A 19,250-nucleotide genomic window follows, 5' to 3' on the forward strand; every position below is an offset into this window, starting at 1 on the left:
GACCTCAGAAAATATATGAATGGAACCGTGTGGCGTCCGCGGTCCCCCCGCACTTCTGAAATGAATCCGGCGCCCCTGACACTGACTATCTCTGTAACAAATTGTCCACAGTTTCACACATTGTCCATACACGGTCCAGCCATATCGGCTACTAGGTTATGACCAAGTCTTTTTGGATTTTAAATCTACCTGAGCTTAATGTTTTCATGACAGCATAAAACATTAGTGATGGAAAAAAACAAAGCAATATCTTACCTGACTGACAAAGACAAGTCTGGACGCAACACAGAAGGAGAAACAGGTGAGACCATCGAGTCTTTAAAGTCATGGCTGCAAGAGCGGGTTAAAATAAAATGTAATGTAATGTCCGATGGTGTTACTGCTTCACTGTTTGAACTGTCATCCCCTCTTCAAATAGATGATTTGGACACTAGTTGATGTCACTGAGTCAGCTGACCGCATCTAACCAACCGAGACACAGCTCGGGTTGATTTCGGTAATATGATAATAATATCACTCATGAGTTCATCTTCCTTCAGTCATTGATAACTAGAACACGCATTTCTCTTCATCTGCACTACAGGAACATTATATGGAAACATTCAAAACCCGCTAATCAATGACATTTCTACGCCTCCACTGATATAATATCAAACAATAACTTATATATTGTCAGAAGATATTATTTTATGTTTAAATGACCAGCGTGTGTGATTTTTTTTTGGTGTGCAGCTTTCATTTATGGACTTTGGTGATTATTGTCCTTCTATTTAGATTATGCATTGAATTTTAGAAGTGACAGTAACGCAGCATAAAATACTCTATTACAAGCAAAAGCCATGCATTCAAACTATTACTTCACCAAAAGTAAATATATATTAATTATCTGTTACCAGATTCTCATATGTGAATATTTGCTAGTTTTCATATATATATATTTCTTATGTATTTGGGTTTTTGAGTCTTGGTCAGATAAATATATATAATACACCTTAAAAATACACACACACAAAATCTAAAAACAAACAAACAAAAAAATCAACAACTCAATATTCCGGATTAATTAGATTCAATGGATTAATATAAATTGAGTGGACAAACGCACTTCATCAGTCTAAATGTCTCTGGTCTGTACAAAGTTTGCCACATCCTGTTTATTTTTTTGTGCAACTACTGATACGTGACGTTACAATGAAGGTCAAGTTCATGTCAATCCCTCTAATTTCCTGTTGACTTCAAAACTGTCCTCATCATGTAAGATGATCAGTTAAATCTTAAAAAAAACAGCTCTGAAGCAATCTAGTAACTAAGGTAAATATGCAACTGAGTGATGTGACCACGTCTTTCTACTCCTCTAATAATCTGAACAGCTGCATTCTGGACAAGCTGGAGATGTGACTTTGGGTTGAGTCTAAACACACGACAATTTCATAAAAGTATAAAATATGTAAAAACTGGTTCAATTTGTAAAGATTATTTTTACTTTGGAGAAAGTTTTATTTTCTTACTTTTGTCCCAAACAGGAAGCACAAACTCCAACTGCATGTTTAATATGTTGAAAACTGCAGTTTCCTTTTATTACGTGCTTTGTGAAATCTGAAGTGAACAATTACGGTGTTAAAATGCCATTTCAAAAGAAAAGAAGAAAACACAAAGAAGGGTGGATGATGTGTGTTTTCACAAAATGGCAACAAAATTAATTGATATTTTTACAGTTGGACAAAGAAAGAGACATTTCTGACATTATGCCAGGCCCTGAGAGGTATGAAAAATCTTCTACACACAGAATAAATAATTGGGATGAAATTTTGTCTTTGAGGGGAATTTTAGATGAACACAACCCTGGATTGTGAGCAAAGGTTAAAATATCAGAATTGTTTTGAAAATGAGAAAAACCTGGATTGACCTTTCCCATGTCGACCCGTCCACAGAGTCAGGAAACTGCTAGTTAGACAATTACTTTTATTGATAAACTAAAATGTAGATATACAAGCAAAAAGTATTACTTTAAAAAACACAGACAAACTTGTATCCTACATTATAAAACCTGCTAAATTTTGCACATTTTAGGTTTGGGTCTCAATTCTGGCACATCAAACATTGACAGAAAATTCATCAAATTACAACATGGAATAAAAGATTAGACCCATTAAAACTTCATAAAGGCAATCATTCATACCCTGCATCATCAAAGCAAACTGCATCAAGGAAAGTGCATAAAACAAGTGTATCATAAAAGATATAAAGATAATTAAATGTATTAAAACAATATAAGCAATAATTTAGACAGTTCAAAGCTCTGAAACAGGGGGTCATTGCCAAAGATGACTCCTAAATTTCCTTACATGTACTGAACCAAACCTGAGGTGGAAGAAGTCACAGTAGAATAAGAAAAAAAAGGTAACACTTTATTTTATTTTACTATACAAATGAAGAGACCTGTAAATTAAGTGTTACTGAAAAACGATATCTGAAGGTAGATAATGATCAGGAATAAAACAGCTTAATAATGATTAATCCACTAGCATTCAGCGCTCTGTGTGTTTCCTGACTTAGGCGTGGTGTTTTGCTCTTGTGAGTTTTTCGGAGCCCTGAAGGAAACCTTCATCCTCTTCACTGTTCTCTCACTCCTGCAGAGGAACGTGTTCTTCACATGATCCCTGAAGTCCTTGGAGATAAAGTAGTAAACAAAAGGGTCAATGCAGCTGTTGAGACTAGCCAGGCACAGGGTGGTGATGTAAAATTCATACAGGTGGTTGTCGGCCCCGCCCAACAGGAGGATATAGTGTACCAGCAGCATGATGTTACTGGGGGTGAAGCACACTAAAAACATAACCAACACTGTGATCATCAAGACCACAGCCTTCCGTCGCTTCTTGGTGATGGCAACATTTTTCATGCTGTTCCTGAGAGCTTTGAGCATGAGGATGTAGGATATGATGCACACAATAGTGGGAACAACAAATCCCAGAGTTCCCATTGTCAGGAAGTAGCCAGCTGCTATTTTCACCTGACTTTGCCTGGTGACATCATGGCAGGTAAGGATTTGTGGATTGATTGATTGATTGATTGATTGATAGTTTGTTACTCTGACCTGTTGGTCATACAGGTAGAGAGGGATGGTGAAAAGCCAGACCACCACCCAGACTGTGATGGAGACGGCAACAGGTATGCGGTTGTCCCTCTGCTGCTCGGACAGTGGGTGGACCACTGCCCAGTAACGCTGGACACTTATGCAGGTAATAAAGGCGATGGAACAGTACATGTTGCCGTAGAAAAACGCCACCAGCACTTTGCATAGCCCTTCTCCGTAGATCCAGTTGTTGCCGTTGAAGTGGTATGATATCTTCAGGGGGACCCAGATGACAAAGAGCAAGTCAGCCAGAGCCAGGTTTGCCATGTAGATTGATGACAGGCGTTTTTTCTTGATCCTGAAGAGGAATACCCATATTGCCATGGCGTTGGTGGGCAGCCCCACAACAAACACAATGATGTAGATGATTGGAAGGAAGACAGTTGTAAGATGACTGCTCAGGATTTCTTTGTCTTGGGAGATGATGTATTCCCCATCTTGTCTCTCTACACCACGGTCGTCTTCTTCTGTTGTGAAGTGACAATATGAAAACATGTGAAAAGCAGAAGTATGCAGGTTTACATGTAGGAACAAACTATAATTTGACTACATCTGAAACTCAAATGTGAGCTGCACTCTGTTACTTTCAGCTGTGAGCATTTTGATCTGTTTCCTACTTGTAATAATAGTCCTCTGAGCTTTAGTCAGCAGCATTACAACAACATCCATTTTACATATAACTTTATTATATATTTTGATCAAAGTAATTCCTATCCAGCCTATAAAGGCAATCAAGACCAAAACATCAAACTAACAGGGCCTATATTAAACGTATGTTAATGTAGAATATAGGCCCTAATGTACTTTTTGGCTGGATCAGCCACAGATCAGCCGTATAACCGCGGTTGTCCGTAAGTGAGGGAGTGTCTGAGTGAGTAATGAAGTTTCACCATTGGTTGGCCAGTCGAGTGATGAAGTTTCACCATTGGCCGTTGCTCTTTTAAAATGAGTCAGCATGAGATGATGGACACAGAGAACAGCAGCGAGGCGCAGACTGACTGTGTTTCCTCTGCGGTGCGTTTGGATTTTATAACTGAACTAATACCAGGATGCAAACTTTTAATTTCTCTGATGTTTTCACATCACAAACCATGAACAACAGCAGTAAAATACGAGTCTTGAAGGTAAAACATGCGACTCATGGAGCTGTTATATCAGTTTATTATGGGTCGACTGCATTGCAGGTGTGCTTGATTTGACTGCAATTGTGGTAACTGGGCAGAGATGAGCCTCCTGAATTTGCACGCAAAATGCTGTCAAAATTTACATTTCTAATTTCCAGCGCAGCCTCCATGATCATCGACTGGGAAAGAGGCAGAAAAAAGGCACATAGAGTCATGAGAGAGGTTGAACGCGTAGTTAAAGCGCCCCAAATAATAATCACTCTGACAAAACATTTAATGCAGAGTGAGAAACGAGAATCTGCAGAGTGAAACATATGAAACATCCCAAGATATGAGTGGAAAGTATTTCCCAAAACTTGGGTATCCAAGTTAGTGAAATTGACAAAACACACTTATGTCACTTTTTGTGCAACGAGTACATAATTTCCATTTGAATTCTGTCTTCGTTTCATCTCATTTTGAATAAGATGTTGACTTTGGTGCTGCAACAAACATGAAGAGATGAGACAGTGAAAAGTGAGTTTGAGGTAAAGGGAGGCTGAGGTGAAGGTATAGTACATGGTAAAGCACAGCTGATGGTAGAAGTAGACATTGTAAACATTAGATTTATAACTGAATGTTATATATTAGGAGAATTTATTTGTAGTCACTCACCTGGTTGACCTGCCATATCTCGTGCACCATTTTTACCTCGTGCATCGAGACCTAGAATAACAAAAGACAAAGAAATTTACATGCATGTAATAAAGGAGTGTATACTACTACTATGCAGAATAACATGTATATACACACATTACAAACAGGGATTTTGTAGGTTCTTTGATTTTTTTTATTAAAGCATCCATTTCCATCTAAACTGGTTGTAGCTTTGCAGCAATATCAGCAGAGGTGTAAGAGGTACAGGACAGGAGATGTGGTTCACGTTGTATAAACAAGTATAATGTTTTTTCCACTCTAGTTTTACATTTGAATGAATACAGAGTAAAGCAATATAACTAAGTGTAATGCGCAGAAACATCATGTGCTGCAGCCTCACTGGGATCATCTCATAATCTGAACTTTAATTAACTGGTTAAAATAGGATAAAAAGAAATTGGGAAAATTCCACAAAATAAAAATGCCATTTTTTGTGCAAAGAGTACATAATTTCCATTTGAATTTTCTGATCATTTCATCTATTTTTGGATAAGATGTTTACTTCGATGCTGCAACAAACATGAATAGATCAGACAGTGAAAAGTGATTTTGAAGTAAAGGGAGGCTGAGGTGAAGGTATAGTACATGGTGAAGCACAGCTGATGGTAGAAGTAGACATTGTAAACATTAGAATTACAACTGAATGTTATATATTAGTAGAATTTATTTGCGGTCACTCACTTAGTACATCTGTTAGACCTTGACCTGGAATAACAAAAGATAAAGAGATTTACACACATAAAGGGGGGTATACTACTACTATGCAGAATAACTTCACAGCCATATGAGCGGAGGTGTAAGAGGTACATGACAGGAGATGTGGTTCATACCAAATTAAAAAGCAGTGTAGGTTTTTTTCCCCGCAATTTTTCCATTAAAATGAATACAGATTGAAGCAATATAACTAAATGTAATGAGCAGAAACATTATGTACCATATCATCACTGGGACCATCCCATAATCTAAACTTTAATGAACTGGTTAAAATAAGACAAAAATAAATTGGGAAAATTCCAAGAAATAAATTAAGATTATAAAAGATCAGTTTCTTTTCTTTGCACTATATGAACATCACACTACTTCATGCATTGGCACTGAATGTTATAAGTGAATGAAAATAGTTATTGCAAATCAGTTGCATAAATGTAGGGCTTAAATATTGAATAATATTTGGCAAGAGGTTGATTGTGGTGCGAGAGGTTTGAGTTTCATACTGCTTAGAAAACATTTTCTTTTCAAATAAAATTTCATATTATATGTTTCGTACATAAATGACTATATATATATATACACCGTAAAAGCCATACATGAACACCACATGTTAGCGTATGTGACAATAATTCAATATAGTATAGTATAGTATATTTATAGTATATTTTGTCATAAAAAAATTTACATCCACATCCTGACAGCCTTTCATAAATACCACATGTTAGTGTATATGGCAATAATTCAATATAGTTCTGACCTGATTATAATGTAGTAATTTTTTCCTCCTATACTTTATTTGTGTGTAGTTGGTGGAGTTTGACATATTTCTTTTTTTCTTTTCTTTTTGGTGATGAAACTACTGCAATTTCCCAAAACTTGGGTATCCAAGTTAGTGAAATTGACAAAACACACTTATGTCACTTTTTGTGCAAAGAGTACATAATTTCCATTTGAATTCTGTGTTCGTTTCATCTCATTTTGGATAAGATGTTGACTTTGGTGCTGCAACAAACATGAAGAGATGAGACAGTTAAAAGTGAGTTTGAGGTAAAGGGAGGCTGAGGTGAAGGTATAGTACATGGTAAAGCACAGCTGATGGTAGAAGTAGACATTGTAAGCAGTAGAATTACAGCTGAATGTTATATGTTAGTAGAATTTATTTTACAGTCACTCACGTGGTGGACCTTGACCTAGAATAACAAAAGACAAAGAAATTTACACCCATGTAATAAAGGAGTGTATACTACTACTATGCAGAATAACATACACACATTACAAACAGGGATTTTGTAGGTTCTTTGATTTGTTTTATTAAAGCATCCATTTCCATCTAAACTGGTTGTAGCTTTGCAGCAATATCAGCAGAGGTGTAAGAGGTACAGGACAGGAGATGTGGTTTACGTTGTATAAACAAGTATAATGTTTTTTCCACTCTAGTTTTACATTTGAATGAATACAGAGTAAAGCAATATAACTAAATGTAATGCGCAGAAACATCATGTGCTGCAGCCTCACTGGGATCATCTCATAATCTGAACTTTAATTAACTGGTTAAAATAGGATAAAAAGAAATTGGGAAAATTCCACAAAATAAAAATGCCATTTTTTGTGCAAAGAGTACATAATTTCCATTTGAATTTTCTGATCATTTCATCTAATTTTGGATAAGATGTTGACTTCGATGCTGCAACAAACATGAATACATCAGACAGTGAAAAGTGATTTTGAAGTAAAGGGAGGCTGAGGTGAAGGTATAGTACATGGTAAATCACAGCTGATGGTAGAAGTAGACATTGTAAACATTAAAATTACAACTGAATGTTATATATTAGGAGAATTTATTTTTAGTCACTCACCTGGTATACCTCTGCTACCTGTTAGATCTTGACCCATAATAACAGACAAGACAAAGAAATTTACACACATGTAATAAAGGAGTGTATACTACTACTATGCAGAATAATTTAAATATACACACATTACAAACAGGGATTTTGTAGGTTCTTTGTTTTGTTTTATTAAAGCATCCATTTCCATCTAAACTGGTTGTAGCTTTGCAGCAATATCAGCAGAGGTGTAAGAGGTACAGGACAGGAGATGTGGTTCATACCAAATAAACAAGCACAGTGTAGGTTTTTTTCCCCACAATTTTTCCATTAAAATGAATACAGATTGAAGCAATATAACTAAATGTAATGAGCAGAAACATTATGTACCATATCATCACTGGGACCATCCCATAATCTAAAATTTAATGAACTGGTTAAAATAAGACAAAAATAAATTGGGAAAATTCCAAGAAATAAATTAAGATTATAAAAGATCAGTTTCTTTTCTTTGCACTATATGAACATCACACTACTTCATGAATTGGCACTGAATGTTACAAGTGAATGAAAATAGTTATTGCAAATTAGTTGCATAAATGTAGGGCTTAAATATTGAATAATATTTGGCAAGAGGTTGATTGTGGTGCGAGAGGTTTGAGTTTCAAACTGCTTAGAAAACATTTTCTTTTCAAATAAAATTGCACATTATATTTTGTCATAAAAAAATTTACATCCACATCCTGACAGCCTTTCGTAAATACCACATGTTAGTGTATATGGCAATAATTCAATATAGTTCTGACCCGATTATAATGTAGTAATTTTTTCCTCCTATAGTTTATTCGTGTGCAGTTGGTGGAGTTTGACATATTTCTTTTTTTCTTTTCTTTTTGGTGATGAAACTACTGCAATTTCCCAAATCTTGGGTATCCAAGTTAGTGAAATTGAGGAAACACACTCATGCCATTTTTTGTGCAAAGAGTACATAATTTCCATTTGAATTTTCTGATCATTTCATCTATTTTTGGATAAGATGTTTACTTCGATGCTGCAACAAACATGAATAGATCAGACAGTGAAAAGTGATTTTGAAGTAAAGGGAGGCTGAGGTGAAGGTATAGTACATGGTGAAGCACAGCTGATGGTAGAAGTAGACATTGTAAACATTAGAATTACAACTGAATGTTATATATTAGTAGAATTTATTTGCGGTCACTCACTTAGTACCTCTGGTAGACCTTGACCTGGAATAACAAAAGATAAAGAGATTTACACACATAAAGGTGGGTATACTACTACTATGCAGAATAACTTCACAGCCATATGAGCGGAGGTGTAAGAGGTACATGACAGGAGATGTGGTTCATACCAAATTAAAAAGCAGTGTAGGTTTTTTTCCCCGCAATTTTTCCATTAAAATGAATACAGATTGAAGCAATATAACTAAATGTAATGAGCAGAAACATTATGTACCATATCATCACTGGGACCATCCCATAATCTAAACTTTAATGAACTGGTTAAAATAAGACAAAAATAAATTGGGAAAATTCCAAGAAATAAATTAAGATTATAAAAGATCAGTTTCTTTTCTTTGCACTATATGAACATCACACTACTTCATGCATTAGCACTGAATGTTATAAGTGAATGAAAATAGTTATTGCAAATCAGTTGCATAAATGTAGGGCTTAAATATTGAATAATATTTGGCAAGAGGTTGATTGTGGTGCGAGAGGTTTGAGTTTCATACTGCTTAGAAAACATTTTCTTTTCAAATAAAATTGCACATTATATTTTGTCATAAAAAAATTTACATCCACATCCTGACAGCCTTTCGTAAATACCACATGTTAGTGTATATGGCAATAATTCAATATAGTTCTGACCTGATTATAATGTAGTAATTTTTTCCTCCTATACTTTATTTGTGTGTAGTTGGTGGAGTTAGACATATTTCTTTTTTTCTTTTCTTTTTGATGGTGAAACTACTGCAATTTCCCAAAACTTGGGTATCCAAGTTAGTGAAATTGACAAAACACACTTATGTCACTTTTTGTGCAAAGAGTACATAATTTCCATTTGAATTCTGTGTTCGTTTCATCTCATTTTGGATAAGATGTTGACTTTGATGCTGCAACAAACATGAGTAGATCAGACAGTGAAAAGTGATTTTGAAGTAAAGGGAGGCTGAGGTGAAGGTATAGTACATGGTGAAGCACAGCTGATGGTAGAAGTAGACATTGTAAACATTAGAATTACAACTGAATGTTATATATTAGGAGAATTTATTTTCAGTCACTTACCTGATGCAGGTGCACGACGTTTTTCACCTCGTGGACCTTGACCCAGAATAACAAAAGACAAAGAAATTTACACACATGTAATAAAGGAGTGTATACTACTACTATGCAGAATAACATGTATATACACACATTACAAACAGGGATTTTGTAGGTTCTTTGTTTTGTTTTATTAAAGCATCCATTTCCATCTAAACTGGTTGTAGCTTTGCAGCAATATCAGCAGAGGTGTAAGAGGTACAGGACAGGAGATGTGGTTCACGCCAAATAAACAAGCATTGTCCAAAAGGCCCCATTTAACATTTCCCAAAGAGTACATAATTTCCATTTAAATTCTGTGTTAATTTCATCTAATTTTGGATAAGATGTTGACTTTGGCGCTGCTACAAACATGAATAGATCAGACAGTGGAAAGTGAGCTTGAGGTAAAGGGAGGCTGAGGTGAAGGTATAGCACATGGTAAAGCACAGCTGATGGTAGAAGTAGACATTGTAAACATTAGAATTACAACTGAATGTTATATATTAGTAGAATTTATTTGTAGTCACTCACTCGGTTCATATTCACCTGAAATAACAAAAGAGAAAGAAATTTACACGCATGTAATAAAGGAGTGTATACTACTACTATGCAGTATAACATGTATATACACACATTACAAACAGGGATTTTGTAGATTCTTTTGCTTTATTCAAGCATCCATTTCCATCTAAACTGGCTGTAGCTTTGTGGCAATATCAGCAGAGGTGTAAGAGGTACAGGACAGGAGATGTGGTTCACGCCAAATAAACAAGCATTGTCCAAAAGGCCCCATTTAACAGCAGTAGCAGCTCGTTTAGCCCCCGGATTGATGTCATGCATGTCTACTACTGGCCATTAGATGGAAGTGTTGCACTGCTGATGTACATTAACCCACTGTTAGAGGGAATATACTGCTTCAGCCTCAGCTATGCCTGTTTAATACATGGCCACATTATTTATCAGCTGTTTGCCAGTTGTATTATCTTGTATAGTTGAAATTTATACATTCAGAAAGTAATATAGTGTATTATTTCTACATTAGCCTGTTATACTTTCATACGGATATCTGACATGTTTATTCTGATTTATTATGTTCATTTACACAGAACCACTGAGTCATCAGACACTTGTATAAGGATTGTGGTTGTGGTGGTGACAATAAATCCATACAAATTCAAGACATCTGCGTGATTCTTCACCTGCAGCGAGTTCCACGTGAACAAATCCAGCACATACTCATAGCAGGGAACTAGAGCTTCCTCACAAGCATACTGTTTGTTTTCTTCTATTTTTCCATTTTAATCAATACAGAGTAAAGCAATATAACTAAATATAATGTGCAGAAACGTACTGTAGCCTCACTGGTACCATCCCATAATTTGAACTTTAATTAACAGGTTAAAGTAGGACAGAACAAAATTGGTAAAATACCAAGAAATAAATTAAGATTAAAAAAGATCAGTTTCTTTTCTTTGCACTATGTGACTATCACACTACTTCATGCACTAGGCACTGAATGCTACAAGTTTCTCTGAATCACAATCCTGCGTCTCATTTCTGTTCATGTCAACAGCAAAAGTGAACACAACAGCTGTGATGCGGTGCCAAAGCTTTGGGGCCGTCCTGTAGGTCCCGGGAGCCACCACTGCTTCAGCCCCAAGTGTTTTGAGCCTTTCCCCGCATGTTTCATCTCCTCAAAACTGTTATTAATGTAACAAAGTGGAAGAGAAATATGTTGCTGCACAACAAGATGCTTACAGGTCGTGGACGCGTTACAGGTAGTAAAGTTACTTTTACAATGAGCGGAGCGGTTTCCAGTGTTTCACGCTTCTCTCCACATGTCAGCACAGAGATTGTTACGTAATGAAAATTGAGAAAAATGAGAGACAAAGACACAGTTTGTGTGTCTTAGTCAGCAAATGTGCGCACACAGAGCTCTCCAACATCACAAATCAACTGCCATGTATTTTGCTTCTTTTACTTCGCATCTATAGCATAATCTACTGAAATGTCCGTCAGAATAGTTTTTATACAGCTTTTAATGAGACTGAATTGTACATTAATGTCGTTCAGGTGTCATTGAATGTAATCCGGGATGTTGCAAAAACATCTGTACTGATGTTTGTTGTCTACAGTTGGCTGTGCGTCAGATTCTTTCCTTTGACTTTATCAAATACCTGCAGCATCACACAGCAGCTGAAACGATACATTAGTGATGTGCGCATTCACGCACCTGGCACAGTAGCAGTAACTTCATTAACAGGATCGGCAAGGATCTAACGGTAAATAATGTTCTGTGTTCTGCTACCCATCTACACCACTGACTGTATATAAAGAGGTCAGCTGTTACTCACAGATTCCAGGTTTATACGGTAGGATTAAACATACAACGTCTGTGTCCGCGACCCCAGAAAATATATGAATGGAACCGTGTGCGCGTCCGCGGTCCCCCCGCACTTCTGAAATGAATCCGGCGCCCCTGACACTGACTATCTCTGTAACAAATTGTCCACAGTTTCACACATTGACCATACACGGTCCAGCCATATAGGCTACTAGGTTATGACCAAGTCTTTTTGGATTTTAAATCTACCTGAGCTGAATGTTTTCATGACAGCATAAAACATTAGTGATGGAAAAAAACAAAGCAACATCTTACCTGACTGACAAAGACAAGTCTGGACGCAACACAAAAGGAGAAACAGGTGAGACCATCGAGTCTTTAAAGTCATGGCTGCAAGAGCGAGTTAAAATAAAATGTAATGTAATGTCCGATGGTGTTACTGCTTCATTGTTTGAACTGTCATCCCCTCTTCAAATAGATGATTTGGACACTAGTTGATGTCACTGAGTCAGCTGACCGCATCTAACCAACCGAGACACAGCTCGGGTTGATTTCGGTGATATGATAATAATCTCACTCATGAGTTCATCTTCCTTCCGTCATTGTTAACTAGAACACGCATTTCTCTTCATCTGCACTACAGGAACATTATATGGAAACATTCAAAACCCGCTTATCAATGATATTTCTACGCCTCCACTGATATAATATCAAACAATAACTTATATTGTCAGAAGATATTATTATTTTATGGTCTGCAGCTTTCATTTATGGACTTTGGTAGTTATTGTCCTTCTATTTAGATTATGAATTGAATTTTAGAAGTGACAGTAACACAGCATAAAATACTCTATTACAAGCAAAAGCCATGCATTCAAACTATTACTTCACTATAAGTACATAAGTATTAATTATCTGTTACAAGATTCTCATATGTGAATATTTGCTAGTTTTCTTATATATTATATATATTTCTTATGTATTTGGGTTTTTGAGTCTTGGTCAGATAAATATATATAATACACCTTAAAAAACACACACACCCAAAAATCTAAAAACAAACAAACAAACAAAAAAATCAACAACTCAATATTCTGGATTAATTAGATTCAATAGATTAATATAAATTGAGTGGACAAATGCACTTCATCAGTCTAAATGTCTCTAGTCTGTACAAAGTTTGCCACGTCCTCTTTATCTTGTTGTGCGCCAACTGATACATGATATTACCTGATGTTGAAACGAAAGTGAGTAAAAGCACACCCCCTAACTTCCTGTTGACTTCAAAACTGTCCTCATCGTGTAAAATGATCAGTTAAATCTTAAAAAACAGCTCTGAAGCAATCTAGTAACTAATGTAAATATGCAACTGAGTGATGTGACCACGTCTTTCTACTCCTCTAATGATCTGAACTGCTGCATTCTGGACAAACTGGAGATGTGACTTTGGGTTGATTCTAAACACAAGACAAGTTCATAAAAGTATAAAATATATAAAAACTGGTTAAATTTGTAAAGATTATTTTTTACTTTGGAGAAAGTTTTATTTTTCTTACTTTTGTCAAGTCCCAAACAGGAAGCACAAACTCCAACTGCATGTTTAATATGTTCTCATTCATCCACAGAATATTTTTCCAATCACCTTGTGGCTTATCCACATGGTCTTGGGCAAACCGTAGACGGCAGCAATGTTCTTTTTGGAGAGATGAGGCTTTTTTCCTTGCAATTCTGCCATGCTCACCATTAATATTCAATGTTCTCCTGATGGTGAACTTGTGAACATTGACTGTAGCCACTGCAAGAGAGGCCTTTAGTTTCCTAGACTTTACCCTGGGGTCCCTTGTGGCCTCCCAGTATTTTACACGCTCTATTTATGCATAAATAGAGCAAATTCTAAAGGGTTTACAAACTTTCAAGCAGCACTGTATGGTCTTCCACCAGGACATCTACCAGTTACATGCTGATGTTTTATGACTTTGTATGAAGCAATGACCTTTCTTTGACTGTCACTTACAACACATTCCGTGGAAAATTCGAAACTTCTTTACATTTTTTTACATTTGAGGTTAAAATTTAGGGATGTTTGCTATGTGCAAGAAACCGCAGCTTCTCCTTGGGTCTCAGGTTCTCTACCAGTTGGCTATGTCCTAAGTGATTGTTTGTGTTTGTTTACTCTTGCTTGACAGTTCAAATGTAGCTCAGTAAAAATAGTTCCGCACAAACGGTGTGAGACATTGGACCATGTTTTGACTTGTTTCAGTTGTCTGAAGGCAGAAATTGCCTGTTTTGCACTTTAAAGATGCAAAACAGGCAAACTTGCAAAAGGACCTCAAGTGACAAACCCAAAAAAGAAGCCCAAAAAGAGACAATGAGTCTCTCTTGGCTTTTGTTTTTATATCAATACATCTCCCCCTTCTTACATTCCTACATCCATATACACTGCAGCTTGAAAGTTTGTGAATCCTTTAGAATTTTCTGTATTTCTGCATAAATATGACCTAAAACATGATCAGATATTTACACAAGTCCCAAGACTAGATAAAGTGAACCCAATTAAACAAATGAGACAAAAAAAAAAACTTTTTCATTTATTTATTGAGGAAAATTATGCAATCTTACATATTTGTGGGAGCCAAAAGTATATGAACCCTTGCTTTCAGTGTTGCTCATCACCAAACATAATGCTTCTCATTCAAGCAGAAAAGTTTGACTTTGGTCTCATCCATCCACAGAATATTTTTCCAACCACCTTGTGGCTTATCCACATGGTCTTGGGCGAACCGTAGATGGCAGCAATGTTCATTTTGGAGAGAATTGGCTTTTTTCCTTGCAATTCTGCCATGCTCACCATTAATGTTCAATGTTCTCCTGATGGTGGACTCGTGAACATTGACTGTAGCCACTGCAAGAGAGGCCTTTAGTTTCCTAGACTTTACCCTGGGGTCCCTTGTGGCCTCCCAGTATTTTACACGCCTGCTCTTGGTGTGATTTTTGTTGTTCGACCACTCCTGGGGAGGGTAACAATGGTGTTGGATGTCTTCAATTTGTACACGATCTGCCTGATAGTCGACTGGTGGAGTCCAAACTCTTTAGAAATGGTTTTGTAACCTTTTCCAGCTTGGTGAGCATCAACAACTCTTCTTCTAAGGTCCTCAGAAATATCCTTTGTTTGAGCCATGACACACTTCCACAAACCTGTGTTGTGAAGCTCAGACTTTGATAGTGAAGACCCAGATTTCTCTTCTTTAATTAAGGCAGGGCCGCCCAGACTCACACTTGATTGTCATCCTATTGATTGAAACACCCGACTCTCATTTCTCCTTCAAATTAATGTATACATATGTAACACTGGATCATTTTCCTCAATAAATAAACAAACAAGTGTAAGGTTTTTGTCATATTTGTTTAATTGATATCTCTTTATCTAGTTTTAGGACTTGAATGGAAATCTCATCACGTTTTAGGTCATATTTATGCATAAATAGAGCAAATTCTAAAGGGTTTACAAACTTTCAAGCAGCACTGTATGGTCTTCCACCAGGACATCTACCAGCTACATGCTGATGTTTTATGACTTTGTATGAAGCAATGACCTTTCTTTGACTGTCACTTACAACACATTCCATGGAAAATTCGAAATTTCTTCTTTTTTACATTTGAGGTTAAAATTTAGGGATGTTTGCTGTGTGCAAGAAACCACAGCTTCTCCTTGGGTCTCAGGTTCTCTACCAGTTGGCTATGTCCTAAGTGATTGTTTGTGTTTGTTTACTCTTGCTTGACAGTTCAAATGTAGCTCAGTAAAAATAGTTCCGCACAAACGGTGTAAGACATTGGACCATGTTTTGACTTGTTTCAGTTGTCTGAAGGCAGAAATTGCCTGTTTTGCACTTTAAAGATGCAAAACAGGCAAACTTGCAAAAGGACCTCAAGTGACAAACCCAAAAAGGAAGCCCAAAAAGAGACAATGAGTCTCTCTTGGCTTTTGTTTTTATATCAATACATCTCCCCCTTCTTACATTCCTACATTCATATACACTGCAGCTTGAAAGTTTGTGAATCCTTTAGAATTTTCTGTATTTCTGCATAAATATGACCTAAAACATGATCAGATATTTACACAAGTCCCAAGACTAGATAAAGTGAACCCAATTAAACAAATGAGACAAAAAAAACTTTTTCATTTATTTATTGAGGAAAATTATGCAATCTTACATATTTGTGGGAGCCAAAAGTATATGAACCCTTGCTTTCAGTGTTGCTCATCACCAAACAAAATGCTTCTCATTCAAGCAGAAAAGTTTGACTTTGGTCTCATCCATCCACAGAATATTTTTCCAACCACCTTGTGGCTTATCCACATGGTCTTGGGCGAACCGTAGATGGCAGCAATGTTCATTTTGGAGAGAATTGGCTTTTTTCCTTGCAATTCTGCCATGCTCACCATCAATATTCAATGTTCTCCTGATGGTGGACTCGTGAACTTTGACTGTAGCCACTGCAAGAGAGGCCTTTAGTTACCTAGACTTAACCCTGGGGTCCCTTGTGGCCTCCCAGTATTTTACACGCCTGCTCTTGGTGTGATTTTTGTTGTTCGACCACTCCTGGGGAGGGTAACAATGGTGTTGGATGTCTTCAATTTGTACACGATCTGCCTGATAGTCGACTGGTGGAGTCCAAACTCTTTAGAAATGGTTTTGTAACCTTTTCCAGCTTGGTGAGCATCAACAGCTCTTCTTCTAAGGTCCTCAGAAATATCCTTTGTTTGAGCCATGACACACTTCCACAAACCTGTGTTGTGAAGCTCAGACTTTGATAGTGAAGACCCAGATTTCTCTTCTTTAATTAAGGCAGGGCCGCCCAGACTCACACTTGATTGTCATCCTATTGATTGAAACACCCGACTCTCATTTCCCCTTCAAATAAATGTATACATATGTAACATTGGATCATTTCCCTCAATAAATAAACAAACAAGTGTAAGGTTTTTGTCATATTTGTTTAATTGATGTCTCTTTATCTAGTTTTAGGACTTGAATGGAAATCTGATCACGTTTTAGGTCATATTTATGTAGAAGTAGAGCAAATTCTAAAGGGTTCACAAACTTTCAAGCAGCACTGTATGGTCTTCCACCAGGACATCTACCAGCTACATGCTGATGTTTTATGACTTTGTATGAAGCAATGACCTTTCTTTGACTGTCACTTACAACACATTCCGTGGAAAATTCGAAACTTCTTTACATTTCTTTACATTTGAGGTTAAAATTTAGGGATGTTTGCTATGTGCAAGAAACCGCAGCTTCTCCTTGGGTCTCGGGTTCTCTACCAGTTGGCTATATCTTAGGTGATTGTTTGTGTTTGTTTACTCCTGCTTGAAAATTCAAATGTAGCTCAGTAAAAATAGTTCTGCACAAATGGTGTAAGACATTGGACCATGTTTTGACTTGTCATCAATTATATTAAATAATTTAGTCAGAAGTAGTTTTGAGTGGAGTTTGTCTGGTCCACTTGTTCAAGCCTCTCCGACCGTCAGGTGTCCAGGTGAACACTGAAATAGGTTTTTCTTGCCATAATCGTTCCTTCTGTTCACACTGACCATGGGGGCCAAAATCCACAGTCCTCCCTTGGTGCAAAAATGTATCAAAGAGTTAATCTGAAGCTAATATGAAGCTTTTGTCCAAATGAATCAAATCAAGTAAATATCTTCCTTTGTTACAATTTTTTTAGTGCCAAAGTCCTTCTTCCTGTTACTATACCTCCACTGCAGCTCAACAGGGAAACACTGTCTGAAGAAACACAAAGAGGGAATTTGACACTAAAAAGACTGTAAATATATATATCCACTTGATATAACTAACTCAGACTGCTGAAGCCTCATATAAGTTTCAGATAAACTTTTAAATACATTTTATGCACAAAATGACTGTGTGGACACACTGTGGATTTTGGCCCCCATCACTTCCATTGAAAACACATTAGAAGGGGATCTGTTAACAACCAGTATGAATGATTACAGCGAGGAAAACTCTTTCACTGTTCATATGAACACCTGACTGTTGTTTTAAGACAGAACCTATCCTTAAACATATAATATGTTAACTTGGACTTCAGGGAATAATGACTATGCAGAATTTCTTCAATTATTCGTCCAGCGATATAACTTCAGAATCGGTACAATAACACTAATAAATAGCTTCTCTTGGTGATCAGTCAAGAGAATCTTTAACACATAAATCAGTTTTGGAAAGGGATTAACTTGCACTCAGAAAAGGGATCAGATGCGTAAAGTGACTGAAAGTAAGTTAAAGAAAACAAAGGCAATGAACTTATGCACAAAACATTTATTACTAAAAGACTAACCTAACAATAACACAAAACAACACTCACTAAACAAACAATGACACTACAATGAATGAATGAATGCAGAACCGGAGTTTGTCAGAAAACGGGGTGCAACAGATGAACAAACACAGACTGACTAGTGACCATCACTGGAAGCAGCTGGTAAACTGGGGTGGCAAATTTAAAATTCATTGTCTGCGGGGAGTGGCCCAGGATGAGAGGGGGAGTTGTTGCGCAACAATGTGTTCAGATAAACACATTTCAACACGGCAGGTCCATCCTTAGTCCTGTTGGTCAAACGGTGCTGTTGGACATTTTGTTGAACATTTTTATTCCACCTTTTCTTATGAGATTCCATGCAGGCTCGAGGTAATTCCTAGAGTTGCAAATACCAGACACAGCAGGCCTCCAATGTCTTATCTTTGGAGGTGCCTGTGTATCCCCAAACCTGACTCTTCAGAGTCGTTAGCAGTCCCTTGCCAATCCTGTGCCGATGTCTGCTTACTCCAGGAGGACTTTGATCTACCTTAACTGTAGATATGGCCTTTGCTTGGTGTTTGGTCAGGGTGGCTGACTGGTTTTCACAACTAATTTATAGCTGTGTTTGAAATGGAGGGAGAGTCCTTGGTTTGATGTGTGTGTGTGGAGGGGTTGGTATCTTATGGAAGCCCCCACTTTTTAAGATAGACAGTGTTCTGCTGAGGAATATCCTACACCACTATGTTCTGACATTTTATATACTGAACA

At 36.9% G+C, this 19,250-nt stretch overlaps 2 protein-coding genes and 1 pseudogene across 2 annotated transcripts in view; 1 reads left to right on the forward strand and 2 right to left on the reverse strand.

The window, feature by feature from the left end:
• The window catches only part of LOC122968950, a 104,182-nt pseudogene extending 99,255 nt beyond the window's left edge, over positions 1-4,927 (reverse strand).
• The window catches only part of LOC122968041 (oocyte zinc finger protein XlCOF6-like), an 813,118-nt gene that overhangs the window by 680,318 nt on the left and 113,550 nt on the right, over positions 1-19,250 (forward strand). The window lies entirely within an intron of this gene.
• On the reverse strand, positions 2,296-4,927 carry LOC122968954 (proteinase-activated receptor 2-like). Its single transcript, XM_044334501.1, has 2 exons — positions 4,912-4,927; positions 2,296-3,600 (listed from the first exon to the last, which is right to left on the reverse strand). Exons 1-2 carry the CDS (start codon positions 4,925-4,927, stop codon positions 2,522-2,524), a joined length of 1,095 nt encoding a protein of 364 aa, XP_044190436.1. The 3' UTR covers positions 2,296-2,521.

This window comes from Thunnus albacares, chromosome 18 (genome assembly GCF_914725855.1).
Source record: "Thunnus albacares chromosome 18, fThuAlb1.1, whole genome shotgun sequence".
NCBI classification, from domain to species: Eukaryota; Metazoa; Chordata; class Actinopteri; order Scombriformes; family Scombridae; genus Thunnus; species Thunnus albacares.